The 20,418-nt window shown below is 34.7% G+C and overlaps 1 protein-coding gene across 3 annotated transcripts in view; it reads left to right on the forward strand.

Annotated features, from left to right (window-relative positions):
• Nucleotides 1-8,867, forward strand: part of LOC124369444 (lysine-specific demethylase 4A-like) — a 71,686-nt gene extending 62,819 nt beyond the window's left edge. For 2 of the 3 annotated variants that reach the window (XM_046827452.1, XM_046827456.1), the window contains one exon: nucleotides 5,686-8,867. In XM_046827452.1, the coding sequence (XP_046683408.1) occupies nucleotides 5,686-5,829 (144 nt within the window). In that variant the 3' untranslated portion in view covers nucleotides 5,830-8,867. The remainder of the gene's footprint in view (nucleotides 1-5,685) is intronic. The other variant, XM_046827459.1, reaches the window with a different exon arrangement.
• Nucleotides 8,868-20,418: the final 11,551 nt, after the last annotated feature.

Consider the following 20,418-nt stretch of genomic DNA (forward strand, 5'->3'; position numbering starts at 1 on the left):
TTCTCAACTAACTCAGCAGCACATGAGGGTCACTTTTGAGCTTGAGAAAATAAAATATGAGGCCAACATTGAAGAACTTGAAAGTCAGATTCAAACCCTAGAAAACAGAAAATTCCAGGTTAGCTGAATCTTTACAGGAAGCTGAACTTCAATTTTGTAGAGAAAAAGAATCACACAACAATCTTATACAGGCTTTCGAAGAACAGGATAGGGAAAAAGAATTGGCAATTTTAAACTATGAGAAAGAAATAAAACAATTACATACAACCTTAAAAAATCTTTTAAACGGTCTCATCAAGAGAATCCTGACTCAGATAAGGAAAATCAAAATTTATAAAATCTCGGAAACTCAAACAGAAAACATACAATCACAGTTACTGGTACAAAATTCTGGAAAATCAAACAACCTTACTCTTAATTCAGGATATGATAAGCCTGAAAAGCCGCCAATAGCAAACGGAAAAACTCAGTGAAAGCACTACAGAACCAGTTTCAGAGTTATGCCAACAAAATTCAAGACTGGCCACAGGCACGCATACACTCTAGCAGAAATAAAAGAAAAACAAAGACCCATTTTAGTGTATCCCTACAAATGGCTAAAAATAGGTCAAGTAATCAAAATCAAGTTGTAGCTCCTGCAACACAGATATCTAACTCCAAGCTAACAGAGCAAATAGAAAATACGTCAGTGGTTTGCTCGGATACTGTCTTCAAACTGACTTAAAAGCCCGCCTCTTAACTCAAAGCCACGAGCCAAGGATGAGACATGTGAGGAGTTTTTTGCCAAAAACATTGTGTTTTTTCAAGGACCACATGATCAAGCATTACAACTGCTTGACAGAGAAAAATAACTCACTGCCTATCTTTCATCCTCGATCTCCTGTGCAGGCTGAAGTCCACCAACCACACAATTTTTTATGCCACAGCAACATGACAAACAGCAAAATTAAAATCATAACCAGTCCTTTGATTGAAATCCCTTCTCAAAAAGACCGTATACATCATTTAACAGTCCTTCATCAGAATGTAGATAGAATTAGTAATAAAATTGACCGTTTAAAACCATTTTCTCCAAATAGTGAAGCCACACTTAATTGTACTAACAGAACATGGACTGACTCAAGATCACATCAGTAACACTCGACTTGAAGATTTCTGTTTGATAGCAGAATATAGTCGACAAAATCATTTGAAGGGAGGTGTTGCAATTTTATTGTAAAGCATCTCTAAGCGATCAGGTGGAAATGGTACAAGTGCAGAAATTTCAGTATTGAACTTGTGTGCGAGATAGCCATGGTGCGAGTGAAAACTTTAAACCAATATGTCTATATAATGGGCATCTACCGTCCTCCTCAGAGCTCACTAACTGAGAGCATGGGTGTGATTTGCTTCAGTGTTAGACACGGGTGCCAACCTGGAAGAAGCCCAATTGTTTTAATAGGTGACATTAACATCAACTGCCTTAAACTCGAACATGACCAAGTGCTATTTGATGAGACACTTTTTAGCTACAACATGACAAGAATCCCTCTTCCTCCAACTAGAATAACACCACAGTCACAAACATCAATTGACTGTGTATGTACTAATCAAAAAGGGGATGACGTGTCAATTAAGATCTTAAATTCTGGGATTTCTTGACCACACAGCCCAAATTTGCACGCTCAATGTTTTTACAGAAGATACTGGTAATGTTAAAGGACAAAAGAGAAATTTTTTAATGATGACAATATCCACAATTTAAAACTGGGCATTGTCTAATGAAACCTGGGAAAGAGTCATCAACTGTAATGACACTGAAATCGCTTATAAAAATTTCTCTAACATCGTTACATCAGCACTGAACCAAAACATGTCCTTATAAAAAAATATAAGAAATGCAAAGGCAAAGAAAAAACTATGGGACCCTGAACTGCACACTTTGAGGCAAGAATTCTTAGGTGCCAATGATCGTTATCTTCTTATGGGCTCATTAGAACACAAGCAGGAAGTTGCTACTAAGAAAAAGAATTATGACTTGAAGATAAAAGAACTCAGACGTCAGTCAGTCAACGGTCGACCGAATAGCACATTTCAGAAAATAAAACTAAAGCCCTTTGGAATATTATAAATAATGAAAGAAGAACCAAGGAATTGTCTGTAGGACTGAAAGAACTTAAAATTGACAATAAAACTATCAACGATCCTCAGCAAATTGTGGAACATTTCAAACACTGTTTTTTACGACCATGGCTGACTCTGCTATTTTAAACAAACAACACTCTAAAGAACAGAACTCCTAGTCCTATTCAGCAGCTTGACACTTGCTCTTTTTATCTCTATGACACAACAATTGAAGAAGTCATCAAAACGATCAACTCACTGCCAGCTAAAGTCTCTGCAGGTATTGACGAAATCTCACCAAAGTTGTTGAAGGCTTGTAAACATGAAATAGCCTACCCTTTAACCACTCTAATAAACATGTCCTTCCAATCTGGTAGATTCCCAACATCAACTAAAACTATCTAAAGTAATCCCCATTTTTAAACAAGGTGATCAGTCTGAAGCATCAAACTATCGCCCAAGGTCTCGCAAATTTCAACATTCTCTAAAGTTATTGAAAAGATTGTGCTTAATCGTCTCCTAAACTACATGACAATACAATAATCTGCTTACTGATCAACAGCACGGTTTCACCAAAAAATAAATCTACATCGACAGCTTTAATTAGTTTTATTGAATACGTAATAGATCAAATAGAAGCTAAAAATACAACAACAGCAATATTCTTAGATTTAAGCAAAGCCTTTGACACCCTTGACTATGAACAACTGCTGACCAAACTAAATACCATGGGAGTACGGGGCACTGAAGCTGAGTGGTTCAGGAGTTACCTAACCAATAGAGAACAGGTAGTTGAAATCCCGGCATACTCAAAACAATAAAATTGCACACATCAGATCCAGTCCACTTCCAGTTCTAAGGGGCGTCCCCCAAGGATCAGTTCTGGGTCCTGTACTCTTTACTCTATTTACGAACGATTTACCTAAGTACTTAGATGAATTTGCTACAACTCTGATGTATGCAGATGATACCGTTCTACTTTTAGCCGATAGAACCCCAGAAAACCTGGAGATAGAGTCCATTCACTGCAATGAACATGGCGGTACAGTACTGCCATATTAATAACCTGGTAGTTAATGAAGCTAAAACCCAGCAACTCATATTGGGCCCAAAAAGGAACAAACTGTGCACCTGCCTAACGTCCAAGCAGCATCAGAGGCAAAGTACTTGGGAGTGACAATAGATGGAAGATCTCAAATGGACAACGCACATTGACAACCTGTGCAGGAAATTAGGTACTTGGACTGTATGTTGTTAAAAGAATAAAATCAATAAGTGATGTACCCTCTGCAAAAACAGCCTACTTTGCTTTATTTGAATCGAACCTTCGCTATGGTCTCCTGGTCTGGGGTAATTCATCTGCAGGAAATCTCCAACGTGTGCTGGTAACACAGAAAAAAAGCAGTGAGAAACACTTGCTGACTGACTTACAGCCAAGAGAGAGTTGTCGACCAGCTTATATATCAACCTCTCAATTCTGACGGTTGTATCCTTGTACGTGCTGGAGGCAGTAACCTGTGTGCCACGAGAGAGGTTTTCCCAGAGGATGTAACACACATCATTACAACACAAGACGAGCGACAGATTTTCATCTTCCTGGGCATCGACTTTCTCTATTTGAGGAGAAGCCCTCTTACATGGGTTTAAAACTGTGGAACCACCTGCCAGAAGACCTGAAGGGACATGGTGCGGCAAAATTCAAGAAGGAGGTGAAGCTGTGGCTGCTGCAAAATCCATTCTACTCGTTAGAAGAATACCTGAACAGAGAGCAAAACTAACAACCAAACTGGACATTTACCTGTAAATTCATTGTTTGTAAACTACGCAATTGTATTTATATGATCTGTAACAAATTTTGACGAGTTACAATTCTCAAAGAATTTGTAAATAAAGAATTTGTCTATTGTCTATTGTTGGTGCTTGCTCCAGTCATTCGGATCCTCAGGTGTTGTTACGAATGACTTCAATGAGTTCATCACCAAATATTTACTAGATGTTTTAATTTTTTGTATACTTAACCTTACATCTTATGGTTTTTTTTTTTTTTTTTTTTTTTTTTTTTTTTTTTTTTTTTTTTTTTTTTTTTTTTTTTTTTGACGTCTGATGAAGAGGTTAGATTCTAATCCCAAACAGTGTCCTATTTTTGTAACATATAACTATGGCAGCTGTCTGAAATTCATTTATACTTTAAAATCCATCGCCAGGAATAAACTTTAATCAAAGGCCTTAATATCTAGTGTGGAGCAGATAAGAAAAGAGGCATTTGACAAATTCATTAGTATTATCAAAATATAATTAAATATAGTTTTTATCTTTTTTTGTATTCTTTCCATTATTTGCCATTATCTTTCGTAATACATCAACCCTCTTGCTATCTGTTCAATAACGTAGGTAACTGTTCGATAACTATTTTTGTGCAACAATTATTGTAAAAGGATTGTTATCTGCAGTTTTGGGATGGTTTATATTGTGAATAATTAGAGATTTAGGGAAAATCAGAATGTTTGTCAGTTTTGAAGTTTGCAGTTTTTTTAGTCATTTTCCATGTTTTTTTTCTATGGGGTTTGTTTGGAAATCGATTTGATACCAGAGAGTTGTGTTATTTGTCTTATTTAAAATGAATAATTAAGATATAATACAGAAATTCTTATTAACTGCAATTTGTGCTTTATTCAGTAATTAATTTGTTTAAATTATGAATTAATATAGTAGTAAATGCAAAATTTTATTCAGGATCTGCTATAGTTATAAAAAGTTATTTATAGAAGAATATACGAGAAATAAAAGCTAGCATCCTCCCTCCCTCTTAAAGCAAACAATTCTCAGTATCTTGTTGGATAGAGTAAATATTATTAAATTAAATTTTTATGTTTAAATAACTATAAATTAACATGTAAGGGGAAATTTTTTTGTATATGATAAGTAAAAATGCTTTTTCTCAGTCCTCTTTGAATCCAATCCAAATAACAATGTAACAAACATTATGATTTTAGAGGGGCTATCTTTTATGAAATTTATCATTCAATTTCTACTATATTGGTTTTAAATAATTCTGATGCTTAAATTAAAATATGGCATTGAAATCAGAGAAATTATTTTATTCAATTTAAAATGTAAGGTTAAAATTTTAAGAGTATTAATAAAGTGGATTTTTAGTAACAGCAATATCATATTTTAGTAATAGTTATTTAATAAATTATATCAACTTACAGAATTATATTGACTACAAACATAAACAAAGTGGCAAGTAAGATTTTGCTAAAAATAACACAAGAGAATCATACAAAATATTAAATTGTTTTGTTTACTAAGTTCAAGATATAACTAGATTTCACTGTTTAAAAAATTCAGGAGACAAAATTTGTCTACAGAGTAAGAGCAGGGTTGTGAAGTATACTTTGGTAGAATTATGTTTAAATTCTTATTTTTCACTTTATTGTAGATTATGGCATTCGTTATAGTATAACTATTCATTGTTCATTACAGCCCCATTTAATGTTATGATATTCTATGTATACATCTAATATACCATATGAAAAAAATTTAGGTATTGTAAAATAAATAAAGTGCTTCTGTTTGTAGAGCCATAACCTGTCTAAACTGACGACGAAGGTAAAAGACGTGATTGTTGTGCGCAAGAAGGTGACTTTACCCCGACCTCCAAGACTTGTGCCACCTAGACCCATCAAGAGCGACTCAGCCACCTCTCCTTCCGTCGCTAATTAACCCATTCCCTCAACCAACGTTTATTTTGCCATTAGCTATTTTAACTGTATATATAATAAAGACTGCGGTTTAGTTAGCTCCTGGATCTTCCTTGTAATATTAGAACAGTCTAAGATTAGTTACTGATGATAAGTTTTAACAAAATACCTATCAGCTAGGTAAACAAATTCCATGCATGGATTTTTTTTATGTGGATTCATTTAGACTTTTACAACATATTTGTTTCCTGTAATATTGTTGCTTATTTTTTTAAACAAAACATTGTAATAACAACATAATATAGTATGTTTTTGTTTATAAAGAATGTGTTAATTTGTGTTTTGTGGAATTTTCAGTGTAATATTTTAAAATAAGCACAAGCTATAATTGTTTAGTACTCTAATTTAATTGATTCTTGAAAATTTTTAGAAAACAATGAAAGTACCATTAAAGTTGTGCAAAGGTTGACATTCAGTTGAGGAATGAATGTTTTATAAATTACATGTAAGTGCAGGCTGTTTTGTGTGATAGAAGTATGATTTCCATAAAAATCCAGTCACAAGCTAATATATATTCCTCTTCTATTTATAAATCAGTATATTGAATTATCAAACTTTATAAAGATGATTACTTAATCAATCGCAATACAGAACTGCTAGTAGTCAGATGTCCTGAAAATAATAATTTAGCATTCAGAAGATTACTTAATTAGTAATAATAGCAATTTTGTATTTGTCTCAGAAACAAAGTTATATTTTAAATATAGTTTAACGATTAAGAATCATCTGTATTAAAAAGACGTCAGTGAGGGAATTTAAAGCAAGATCAGGTTTACCTTACCAAATTGTTGGTTAGTCATCCTCTTATTGACACAGAAACATACAAGTGAAATATTTTGTGCCCATCGGGTGCTTTTTTGTTTAAATACAGAAGGAGAGATTACTGGTTTTTTAATTTTTAATTATTTAATGTTCCAAATTGCAGGGACAAAATAGTTTGTCCCTATTCACTAATAATGTGTTGTCTAATCACACATTATTTAACACATGATATTTATATCACACTATATTATATTTACATGCAGAACTATTTTTACTTGGTATATAAAATTCATGTTTCAATTACGGTCTTCAAGGGAGTGGGGGGAGGTAAAAATCCCTCTATCCCTTGCAGTCGATACTCATTGCAAAACTTGGAACATGGAAACCAATAACTTCTATTTTTGTTGTTGATTATGTGCCCATTGGGTACAAAATATTCCATTTGTTTCAGTTTATGTCAATATGAAGAAGAGGATGACTCTTATTACGATTAAATGGTTATAAACTTGGCTTTTTGTCGATTTTATTGAACAAAAGAAGCTGTGTAATTTTTACTTATAACACTCTCAATTTATCTATCTCACAAACACTACATAATATTTTTTCATGCATTCTTTAAAAGTGATTGAATAACTTTTGGAGTGGTTATTTTTACTTTTTGTTCCTTTCTAATAAACTACAAGGTGTGTTGAGAAAGTAAGTCCTGCTTGAAAAACATTTTTTTAGACCAATTTTATTTTTATGCAAAACATGTATCTAAATTCAGCTACTGTAATGTAATGTAATATTAAAATTAATTCTGTGTTGCTTTGTCAATATATAAGGATCTTTTTAGATTATATTTGTAACATGACATTCAAAAATAATTTATTCTCTGTCACAAAATGCCAGTAAGGAGTCTAGTGAAGATTTTCTTTCTATTCTTAAAAAGTTTGCAGTACAGCAAAAGTTGTACCTTTTGTTTCATAAACAAGTGGAAAACTTTTTAAAATATTGTTTTTGTCACTGTAGTTACAGTTAGATATTTTATTAATCGTTAAACTATTTCACAGTGTTTTAAAGTTTTCTTTGCATGTTGTTTGAGCATGATTTGAGTAAACCATTTGGGTGCTGAATCCTAGATGGAATAAACATTATGAAACTATTCCATAGCTGAATTTACATTTTACGAATATAGATCTACCATATTATAACTTTGAGACTATTGAAAGTTTTAATACGTTTATTGAACATAGACACAGATGTATATGAAAACAATTTTATTTTAGTGTAACCAAATATTGCTTTTGATAGTAGATTCTGTTTTGTTTTGTTGACTGAACCAAAGCAATATTAGATAGATTAGGTATCACGTACCTATAAATTGAATCTGTCCTCATAGTATATTTTAGATTATTTAATGTAAAAGATTACATTTCACTGCTCAAATTTGTAATTTATTACTTGTAAATGATTTGATATTTATGTAATTTATATAACATAAAACATATAACAGTAAGAGAGATTAGATTATTTTAGTTGACTGATTTATCCATAATATATATTGTGTACATAATACTTGAAATGTACAGGCTGGAATGTGAGATAATTTAATGAAAAAATCTAGTGAGTTAATTTTAACTTATGTGGACTTCTTTGTGTACCTGAATGGTTATTGTTTGTAAAGTTTTGCCAGTTTCTGATCTACCATTGTGCATGTATAACTGAATCAAAATCGTGAACAGTTAAGGTTTTTAGTTGTTTATTTAAAAAAATACCCAAATTACACTTTTGTTTTAATCCGTGACATTTTTTAATTGTAAATAAAACAAGTGTTAGATCAATTTTTGTGTAATTAATTTTTTTGCATTGTGCATGTTTTATTGTTTTATTACAGTTACGTAAATTGTAATTGCACTTTCTGGTTTTTGCAAGCCCATGTGAACCAGTGCTTTTTAGCCATTTTAAATGCTGTATTTAAAAATTATTTTATTTATGTGCAATTGTTACTTACTGTGTTTATTACCACCCATTGTAAATAGAACCATAAAAATATCTTGATTTATTATGTAGGTCAATTGTGTAGATTTGCATATTTTCGAATGATCTCTTTGAATCTAAATGTTAAGATTAAGCACAAGATACATATTAGATAATGTTGATTATGTCAAATTTTATGTAACTAATATAACTTAAAAGTATTATTTGTGTAATAGCAGTCTTGTATATGTGTAGGAAAAATAAAATTAGGCTGCTGAATTCTGTAGTTTTATTTTTAACCAAATACTTGAAAGTAGTTCAAATTAAAATTGATTTAGGATTAATCTGTTGCTTTATCATTTCGAGTATGATTAAAATGTAAATTGTTGACACAGTTGTTTAAATGTACACAGTGACCTCTTTAGCGGGACTTTTTCAACAAAGATAGTACAAAAACACAGGGGTTTAGTAAAGACTCAAAAGTTATGGTTAAATTTGATCAGATCATGTACACAGTGACCTCTTTAGCGGGACTTTTTCAACAAAGATAGTACAAAAACACAGGGGTTTAGTAAAGACTCAAAAGTTATGGTTAAATTTGACCAGATCATGTACACAGTGACCTCTTTAGCGGAACTTTTTCAACAAAGATAGTACAAAAACACAGGGGTTTAGTAAAGACTCAAAAGTTATGGTTAAATTTGACCAGATCATGTTTTGAAATTAAAATACGCACAATACAACTGATAATTAATTTATAATATCTTTACTTTATAATTATTTTTTGTATTTAACCCTTTTAGTGCTAAGGGGTCTGGTGCATTGCCATACCCAAGAGTGCTAAGCATTTTAGGCCATAAATGCAGAGTTTTAGTAAATTCCTAACTATTTCCTTAATTGAGGTCATATCTTATTACTTTTTTTTGTATTGAAGATAAATAACCAATAAACAGAAATAAATACAAAAAAATACATTTGTACATATTTGGATTGTTATAAAAAAAAGTTCTTTATAATGTAAATTTTTTTTATATTTTTTCACTTTGGCATACAGTTTTAGTATGTAAACAATTTTATATTATTTTTCTGAGGCTATCATCGGGAAGGGCAACTAAAACTAAACAAATTCCATATATTTGATTTTATTTTTACACAACAAATAAGAAGTGTGGATTAAAAATATAATATGTTGTCTGCGCCAAATTTTGCCCTACATATAGGCCTAATGTTTGAAACGCTCAAGAGAAAAAGTAATACACTTGCTATTATTAGCATAAATGCTTTACTAACTTTATTATTAATAAAGAAGAAATTCAAGCACAGTTAACACTTTTATTACCTAAATAATTGTTTTATTCAGTAATAAAACTATAAAAATAGGTGAAGTAACTCATCATAACCTACAATGTTCTTATTAGACATTGTAACTTAGTAAAATATAATACAAACGGAAAACAAAAATGAAAAATGAAGTAATGCAATGATTTGGAATACTAATGAAGTAGTATTTCACAATTATAATACAATTTAATCGATAAAATGAGATAAAACAGAGTAAACAAAGCACAGCGTCAGTTTGCTCGCAACGTAAACATCCGAACTGACCTTTTTATTTCACGTCAATGACGTATAAACAGCTGGTCGTCGGCAATTAAATATACAAATATCGTTATTCTATGGCTTTTGGATGAACTGTCATCGTTTGCAGCCAGTAACTTGCATAAACTGAACCAATATATATATAAAAATACGCTGCGTCTACGACGTAGACGCTATAGCACTAAAAGGGTTAAAATTATTTATTAGTCTGATAACAAAGAAACATTTGTCCATGCAACAGTTGATTTCACTGTCCCGAGTTTTTATAATTTAGCACAGCTTTGTGATAACGTATTACAATCTTTAAAATTTTTTGTTGTTGCATTGTACACTTTTAATACATCTTGGTAAACACGTCTCACCACTTGTTGCCATAACTGCAATAAGGTGATAGAAATCTATTGAATATTATGAATAATCAGGAAAATAAAATATCTATAACAAAATAACAATACAATTAATATATGTTTCTTGTTTTGCCTTGAGCATTTTGTAATAGATTTTTGTTCACTTAGAACAAGTGAGATGATGGGGAAACCCCTCGTTGCACTTAGTCCTAACAGGACTTATGTGCTGCTTCCAGAGCGACAAGATAATCATGAAGGTAAGACGGGAGTTTTCTAATGGTTACTTAGTCCAAACAATTTATAACTTGATAGAACCACATGACAGGCTGATGACACATGTTATTTGGATGTCAAACCACATAGTATAATTCAGTCATAACTTGGTGGATCCATGAGACATCAAGTCATGTTCAGGTTTTTTTTTCGTAAGATGTGCTATGAAGTGCAAAGATCATATTATTTCTATGTCTTGTAAGGTGGGATTATTGAGTGTAAAAAAGCTTTGGGGGAAACTGAGAGGGTTCTGTTTTACAAATGATAGTGTTTGATAGATATAGATGCATGGGAGTGGAAGTATGTTTTATTTTGAAAAAAGAGGTTTGCATGATGATATATTTGGGGCATTAGCAATTACACAAATTTTTTTATTTTAAAAATGGCATGACTACGGTGGGAAGATTCCCAAAACACAATACCATAGAAAAGATGAGAATATACATAGGCATGATAAACCATCAAAATTACGTCCAGGTATATGATTTTTGATAATGTGAAAATGGCATAGTGGGCTCTATTTAAGGTGTTTAAAAGTCTTCTCATGTAAGCCTAACAGGTGACACTGCCCTCGATCTGGAGGCCCAGAAACTTTCCTATCGGAGTGGTGATGAGCAGTGGTTGGAGGTAGGAATCATCCACCCTAGCACTCCTTTGATAGTTGGAATGAAAATTTATTGTGAAGTCTTTTCTTTATTTAGAAGCAAGCCATTACTGCTGAACCACTCTATCATTTTTGTAATTTCTGATGCAAGATAATGAAGTAGTTGCATCCTATTTGAATTCTTAATAAAGATGGTGGTAACATCAGCGTATGAAATAAGAGTACAGTTTGATAGACATTTTGGAAGGTCATTTACATAGATCAGAAATAAAAGTGTCCCTAATATAGACCCTTGTGGAACTCCGTGTTGAACATTGAGATATTATGAAGAAATGTGTTGATCTCCAATGACAACCTTTTGTTGGCGATTTTCTAGATAAGAGGAGATCCATTCTTTTACTTTGCTTTGCACACCATAGAAAGATAGCTTGTTTATCAGAAAAGAATGGTTTACACAATCAAAAGCCTTAGACAGGCCACAGAATACTCTTACGGCACTCTGTGTTCTGTGACTCATCCAGAGCAGTGACAACGTCACTGAGAAAGGTGTACAAGGCGGAATGCATGTTTTATTTTTCCGGAATCCAAATTGAAAGTCATGAAGGAAAGTATTATTTTTGAAAAATTAGTTAAAAAATTTAGACAAGCTTTTTCAAAAACTTTAAAGAATGGATCAGGTCTATAACTTTCCACAGACTTCAAATTGCCTTTTTGAAAATTGGAGTGATAGAAGAAAATGTTAGTTTGTCGGGAAACATTCCAATTTGAAGGGATATATTTACTGAGTGGGTTAGGGGTGGAGCAATAATTGAGGCACATTCTTTTAGAAGAAAAGGAGGAATACGGTTGCCCGAGAAAACTTTATTTCCAATATAATTTTCATTACATCGTCTACAACAATGGGTTCAAAATTTGATATGATATGTTGATTTGTCATCTCATTGAATACTTTCAAAGCTTTTTGGGCATTTGTGCATACATTTAATTTGTTGCAAACATTACTGAAATATGTGTTAAGACTATATGAAATAGCGTAAGGGTTAGTTATGGACAGTCCTGAGTCATCCAGAGTAATGGCGGTATGACTGATTCTTGTTTCAGCTCACTCTCGATTATAATCCAAGCCGTTTTCTGCTTCTTACATGATGTCTGCAATAAATCTTTGTTATGCAATCTTTTTGCTACATTAACACATCTCTTAAAAATCCTCCTGTACTCCTTTACAATACATAGGCAATGAAATTTGGAACGTTTTGACTGCTGGTGAAGCTCTCTCACTTTCAGACACGCGATATTTAATTCCACGAGTGTCCTAGCCCTACCCAACAGGCCCAAATTTACTCCTTTCAACCAAGGAAAAGCTCATTCAAATTAAAAATAAAAAATATTTAAAAATTTGTTAAAAGTCACATTTGCATTATTTTTGCTGGCTAAGTCAAATATTGAAGTCCAGGATTTATTTCTTAAATTACATATAAATATATTTATATTATTTCTACAAAAGTTTTGCTTTTTAGAAACTGAAAGAAGAACAGTGTTTAGCTCTTATATTCGTAATAGGAATTGTATCTATTTTGGAATTGTAGCCAAAAACTGCACTAGGTGATCAGAAAGGCCACATTCAAAGAGAACGGTTTTACAACATGAAGAATCTATATTCAATATTATATTATCAATGCAAGTATGAGATTGTTTACTTATGCGTGTCGGTTCAAAATGTGTGGGTGTAAATTGTATGATTTTAATAAATCTATGAACTGCGTTTTATCTCTTTTATTCCCAAATAGATTAATATTAAAACCTCCAGAGATTAAAATTGTGTGCTCTTATGTTATTTTAATGTTATATGTTTTGTTTTAATATTGCGTTCAGCTTTTCTAAGAAACAATCTAAATACCTTTTAATTTGATTGGGAGGCTTGTAAATACCTAAACTAAATACCTTTTAATTTTATTGGGGGGCTTGTAAATATCTAAAATTATTAAAATTTGGGGCAACTCTAGTTTTAAAGCACAACACTAAAAAATTGAAGGCCCACACTTTCAAGTGTTTTAAATTTTAAGAAGTTTCACTAAAACGCTAACTCCTCCCCATAAGCGGTTAGGTCTCAGATGGTACGAGGCCATATTATAATTTTTTATCTCATGTAATAGAAAATAGTTGTGTTCTTTTAACTAGTGTTCAGTTAAGATTAATATAGTTGGTGTAACCACAAACTCTTCCAATAAAAGATTTACTTCTTCGACATTGGTTGTAGAAGTAAGTCCTTGAATGCTGCAATGGAGAATGCTAATAACATTTCTCTAGGAGGGAATTTACGAGCTAGTTACATTGTTTACATCATAAACTGAGTTTATCTGGTCATACAAACTATTGCTGGTGTGGCTAAAAAATATTAATTTGATGTTGATGTTGGTGTAGTTTGGGTCGATGAAACATGAGAGCAAGAAGGCGAAGACTCAGGACTGGACGGGCAGGGGCTTGATGCGGGTGAAGCGTCTGTAGTTAGGCGACGCAGTGCCAGCGGCGAGAAGTCCCCCATACCGCCCATAGTCCGAGACAATTCAACGGGTTGAAGACTAGACGGGCCGGCCACAGACCATCCAATGTTGCCGGGCGTCTTGGAGTTGGAAGGCAGAGATCATGACTGCATTGTCCAGTTTTCAATATTATGAAATAAATCATTGGCAAAATTCCTTTTGCCTGCCTGATGGAAGTGAACACCATTGAAGAGAAAGCGCTGTTTTTATCCTAGATGTAGTATTATATTGTCTGTTTTTTTTTCTAAAACCTTCAAATTAGCATTCATATTTCTTATATTTATGTTTTCACGCGAGTAAGGACTGAGATCAAATCTTGTAGGCACTATTGCGATAACAAATCTCGAATCTGGAGAAGATTCTGCCATGCTGTTGTAGGATTGTATAAGAGGATGTCAAAAATACCTTTATTCATACTGTTAGTCCTAGCTATACATACTATATAGTAATTTTTCTTGAAGTTGTATGAATCGTTTTTAATAGTTTTGACCACCTCTTCGATGGGATCCCCTGGATTATTTTCCTTGGTTTTAACAATGTAGTTTTGGAATTACATTTTTTCTTTAAGAGATTATTCATTCCACGTTCATGGTTGTCACTGCATAGAGTTACTGAAATGTTGAACTTCCTTCGATTCTTCTTTACTTTACTTTGGAATGATTTCTATGACTCTGCTTTTGAAGACGAAGATGAACAACTTGTTATTATATCATTCGTACGTATATGCAATCATAAAAGATTGACTGTAACAGATTGAGCTTAAACACAGCTCCAAAATCACTAAAAACATCCAGGTTAGCTAAGATGGCATGAACATGTCACTGGATCCTGAGGATAGCACTCTTAAGAGAGTAATTTGTGGTAGCAGCTGTTCTGGCAAAGAGGTCACGAGATCTGGTACAACATGGGAACCTGAAATTGACCCTTTGAAGCATATCTAGACAATCAAGCTCCGATGTTACGAGACCTCGCATGAACAAAACATCCTGTCTCAAGAGATGGTAAGTTCAAGATGTGGAACCGCACATCCTCGTTCGCACACCCAAAGTAGACAATTAGGAAGCAAGCACCCATGGTGGCGAATGGGATGGCGGATCAGAACTAAACCTAGAAGGAAAAAAACACTTTGGATAGCTTGCTCAGATTCATTTACTAATTAGAAAGTTACCACCAAAAACAGAGTAGGAAAATATCAAAGACATTTTCAACCAAGATAAGAACCTTCCTGTCAATTTAACAACTATTGGCCTGACAAATTAATAAAAACTCATGACTACAGTTAACCCAAAATTTCTGTCATGTGTCTCAGGTGCATCTGGATAAATGGAAAAAAATTGGAACAACCATAATTTAAAACAAGAACTGCCAATTCCACCCGGTATCCTTCAGCTAAGGGCGGGCTCCTAATGAAAACCAAGAAATAAAACTAAATAGCATTTAAACTAAACTTAAAAACTAAATAACAAAATATAAACTATAATAACTGGCAACAATAACAAATTAAACAAATAGCAGAGTATCACATTTGTTTGACTAGTGGTATATTCATCTCATCATGGAGGCCAGTTTTCCAACAGAGCAGGAAAAACCTGGAATTGAATGTGTCTGCGACCACCCATGATGGAAAGACAGGAGGAGGCAAGAGTTCCTCTCCTGGACCTCATCAATGAAAAACTTAGAACTTACACCAGCATACGTTAGAGGGAAAATAAAACAGAATAAACAATGACAATGACTTGATTCAGAAGTTCCTTGCCACTCTTAAAAGGATGTGTAGAGCGCTCTGAAACAGTACAGTCAGTCCTTCTGCAGCCACAACGAACAACACTTCCATGTATTATACAAAGACACTCATACATGAGCCGGAGAGATAAGATAAGATAAGATAAGATAAGATTTTTATTGATCATTAGACAATACATGCAATAGATCACGTCAGAATACTTATACTAACAGTAAAATTAACAATTTAAATTAAACACTCATTATAGAAGACACAATAGATTTTACATTAATTTAATACAATAATGTTAGTGAGACAAAGGTGTACTATTTAGCAGACAATACACTAAAAAACTATATCACTGATGTCAGATGAATAAAACTCTGATAAGTCATAAAACGGCCTCTCTACCAGCCACTTATAAATAACAGTTTTAAATTTATTGAATGTAACACTCTGAGCATTCAGTGGTAGTTTATTGAATAGATCTATTCCAACGGCCTCATATGAAGTTTGAATTTTTGAAAGTCTTGTGAAAGGTTTGTTGATCAGGTTAGCGCCTCGGGTATTGTGAATATGCATGTGCTTATTCAGTGTCAGGTTTTGAAAATTATTTTTGACATGGATCAAGCAGTAAAAAATGTAAAGATTTATAACTGTCAAAATGGCTTCTTTTTTAAAAATCGGCTTACAATGATCTTTGAAATTAGCATCCGCTATAACTCTCATGGCTTTTTTCTGAGTCAATAAAATTTTATCAATACCAGATGCATTGCCCCACAAGAGCAGACCATAACTAATGATGCTCTGAAACAGTGCAAAGTAAACCATTCTTAGCGTATCTTTGGAAACATAAAGTTTTAGTTTTCGCAATAAATATACCACCCTGCTCACTTTTTTATGAACATAACCAACATGTATGTGCCAAGACAGCGTAGGATCTAGAAAAATTCCTAATAGTTTTACACTCTCAATTGTCGTTTCATTCAAAATTGCTCTATTAAGAGTAAATACCAAGTGTTGGGTCTTCTCTGTGTTCATAAATAACATATTGGCTTTATACCAGTTATCGGCTTGATTTAAAATAATTTTAAAATCATTAAAAAATTAAGTCTAATGAAGGTTGAGTTGTAAAAAAAGTAACGTCATCAGCAAACATAACCGATCTGAAATTGACATTAACATCTAAATCATTAACTAAGACTAAAAACAAAAGTGGGCCCAGAACAGATCCCTGTGGTACCCCATGACAAACCTCAGCATAATTAGAGTAGGTATTATTGCTGAATACTGTTTGAAAACGATTACTGAGATAGGAATTAAAAAGGGAATTTTCAATACCAGTTATTCCATAATACTCCAACTTCTTCAACAAAATTCCCCGGTCGACGCAGTCAAACGCCCTAGAAATATCACATAATGTGGCTCCTGTAGGCAAACCTAGTTCAAACTTGGAAAGTATGTGGGACACAAGTCCCTCGACCGCGTCGATCGTGGACATTCCACACCTAAATCCGAACTGACTCTTACTGATAACTGGGCTCAAGACTTTGAACCGGCTCGGATGTAAGACACATCCGAAAGTGGAACATCCAGATATTTGTAACACAGGAAGGAAACGACGCTGAACTCTTTCAATTATGCCTGAAGAGATGACCAGATGACAGCACAATACCCTAGATGGGGCCTAACCAGGGAGCAGAAGAGGATCTTTAGAGCATGCAGACTGGTGAAAAAAGTGGCAACGCAATGTATCAGGCAAAGGTTTCAAAGTGCTTTGTTACAGACTGCCTGAACTTTTTCATCCCAATTAAGAGTCTGGGTGAAAATTACTGCCAGGTCTTTAACTTCAGATAGTCGAATAAGAACTGTACCATTAACCTGATTAGTCCCATTGGAAGGGATCTTTGGTTCGGTGGAGAATAATAAAAGCACATTTCTTAGTGTTTAGTCCCATTAAGTCTCTAGCACACCACTCCACAGTCGCATTCAGACACCCCTGAAGAAATCTTCTGGTATATCTTTAAGCCATCCGCGTACAACAAGTACTTGCCCTGGAGATTGATGACGAGGTCATTGATAGAAATTGCAAATAGGGCAGGGCCAAGAAGAGAGCCATGGAGCACTTCAGACGTGGCAATAAACTCTTGGGTATATTCTCTATTGAGACGGACTTGCAAGCACTGTCCTTGTAAGTAGCTTGAGAACTAATGTAGAAAGATTCTAAAAAAAACAATAAAATGTTCAAGCGTTGCTAATAGAAGTTTGAAAGATACTTTGTCAAAGACCTTGGCCAAATCAAGCCCTATTATATCAACCTGCTTGTACTCATTAAAAGCTTCAAAAATATCAGTTTGGAAGCCCATCAAGTTAGTGGGAGAGGAACGTTCTCATACAAATCCATGTCGTTATATTGTGATTTCATTGGTAATGGTAAAATAAATATTTTCAAGTACAGTTTTCAAAGATTTTTGCATTAGCAGGGAGAATGGTGATGGGCCGGTAGTTTCTGACATCATGAGCAGGTCCTTCCTTATGTACAGTAACAATAAAGCTCTTTTTGAGTGTGTCAAGGAAAATTTCAGCTGCCAGAGATTGATTGAATAGTTTGGTAAGAAGGCGTTCTAGAAGCCAATGACTGATTATAGGACGGAATCAGGGCCACAACCCTTTGAACCATATAAGTTGAGTAGGATACGATGAACCTAATCAACGCCTATTTTCACTGGGGTGAGATTATTAGGTTACCCATCAGCAGTCTCAACAAGGCCAAGGTTAAGAAGATAAAAAAAAGTTATCTGTCCTTATGCTAAAGGGTGGGCATATCCTTGATCATAGTAAGGAAGATTATAGAAATGCTGACAGGGCATGGCCCCCTCAGAACACATCTTATGAAGTTGTGTCTTAGCCAGACTGATGAATGCAGACTCTGCGGAGAAGCAGAAGAATTAGCGGAACACATATGGCTAAATTATCCTGCCATATCTACAATTCAGAAAAGATTCCTAGGGTCATATCTCCTCAGCCTTAAGGATATCAGACAACAGGAGCCCTCAAAATATCTTCTGTAAAAGTCTCAGATTTTTAGGGCATAAATATAATTTAGGGAGGCGCAAAGGTCCTTTTAGGACTAGATGAGGGGACAAAAGTTTCTTTCCCTCAGGAAAAAAGGAGCTCTTGAGAAAACTTTTTGAAAATGTCTATAGCTACTCCAGCACTTGGAAAGACGACTTTTATAGGGTTCGATGATAAGATCTGGGGATTGAATCGAATTGCGGTGAAGACTTGAGAGATTAGCTTACGATCATGGAGATTTTGATCTTTAATAACAGTACTTTTGCTTTCAGTAAGATAACATTGGCTTTTCTTGCTGCGCGGTCAGCAACTTCAGGACAGACCAATTCTAGATTCTGGGGACTGGTGCCTTTTAGCCTAGAAGCATCCTTCTTAATTTTATCAATCTCCTTTTCAACTTTCAGTAAATGTAGTTCAATTTCTAAGACAGTTTAAGGTAACTTAGTCATGTCTTGTCTCAAAGCGGAAATGGCATTCAGATAACTGTACTGAGGTAGCTCGGTGGATAAAAGCCTTGATTTAAAACCTGAAGGACAAGATTTCAGATCCAGCTGTTGGCGTTGCCTTTTTGCTTCGTAGAAGTATTATGCTTATTATTACGCTAAAATATTTATTTGTTTAATTCAAAATGTCCCTCAGGGGCGGTCTTACTTTCGAGGCCGTACGGGTAGTGGCGACCCCGAGGTACCCTAGCTAATGCTCCAGATCCCTTCTCTTCTTGTTCTGGAGGCCTATGGCTGGCACACTTTTCTATGTGTCAGCCTATCTCTCTTCTTCACTCTCTTCTATCTGAGGTAAACTTCCTCAACCCTTCGATTTAGTTTTCATTTCATTTCTCCCACTAGGGGCCAAGCCACGGTGGAACAGCGTAGGCCAGGGCTGAATGGCTGGTGGCAAACCAGTCTTTACTATGCGGACTCTGGACACCGGCGACCCTCCAGTTTAAAAGCAGCTTACCCAGGCATGCGGGGCTCTGTCTGGGTCGACCTTCCATTCCCTAGCTACTCGTGGGAACAACATGAAGAAAAACAGAAACAAAAACCAAAACCAACCAACCCTTGAAACAGTTCCTGAAGCTGTTTCTAACCTACCTCTTCCTGCTGAGGTAGCTCCTGAAGCTACCTCGCACATACCATCACCTGGCAACACAACTCAAGAGGTTGTTATGCCAACATCCCTACCTTCTCCTCAACAAAGTGCCTTAGGAACACAGGAGGTTCCAATTGCACACTGAAGCTCCCATACATGGCAAGGCTTTATCTGAGGAAGGTAGTACAAGCGCTGAGGAAGCAAAATCCCTTCAAGATATAGAAGATCAGCTCCTCAACAGCCCAAGCACTCCCATGTCTACAGGTACGCTGGATGATGCCACAGAGCAACTCGGCAACCTCAGAATGAAGAGGCCTAATCTCACCACTGCTCAAAGAAGAGAAGCACTAAAGGCTAAAATTCTTGAAAAGGGTGAAGCTTTTGACCCTTCCAAGTGGAGGAGGGAGAAAAAGAAGAAAAAGAATCCAGAACGGCAGGAGGTCTCAACTCCGGGCCCAACTGCGGGTACCAAGGCGGGGGAGGGGTCGGCCAAACGCCCCAGAGGCACCTTGGTCACCCCACCCTCCGCTGAGGGGCCCGCAAAGAAGGCTAGGAGGGAAACCCAAAAGCCCGAAGCCCA

The sequence above is a fragment of the Homalodisca vitripennis genome, chromosome 1 (assembly GCF_021130785.1).
Source record: "Homalodisca vitripennis isolate AUS2020 chromosome 1, UT_GWSS_2.1, whole genome shotgun sequence".
In the NCBI taxonomy this organism is placed as follows: Eukaryota; Metazoa; Arthropoda; class Insecta; order Hemiptera; family Cicadellidae; genus Homalodisca; species Homalodisca vitripennis.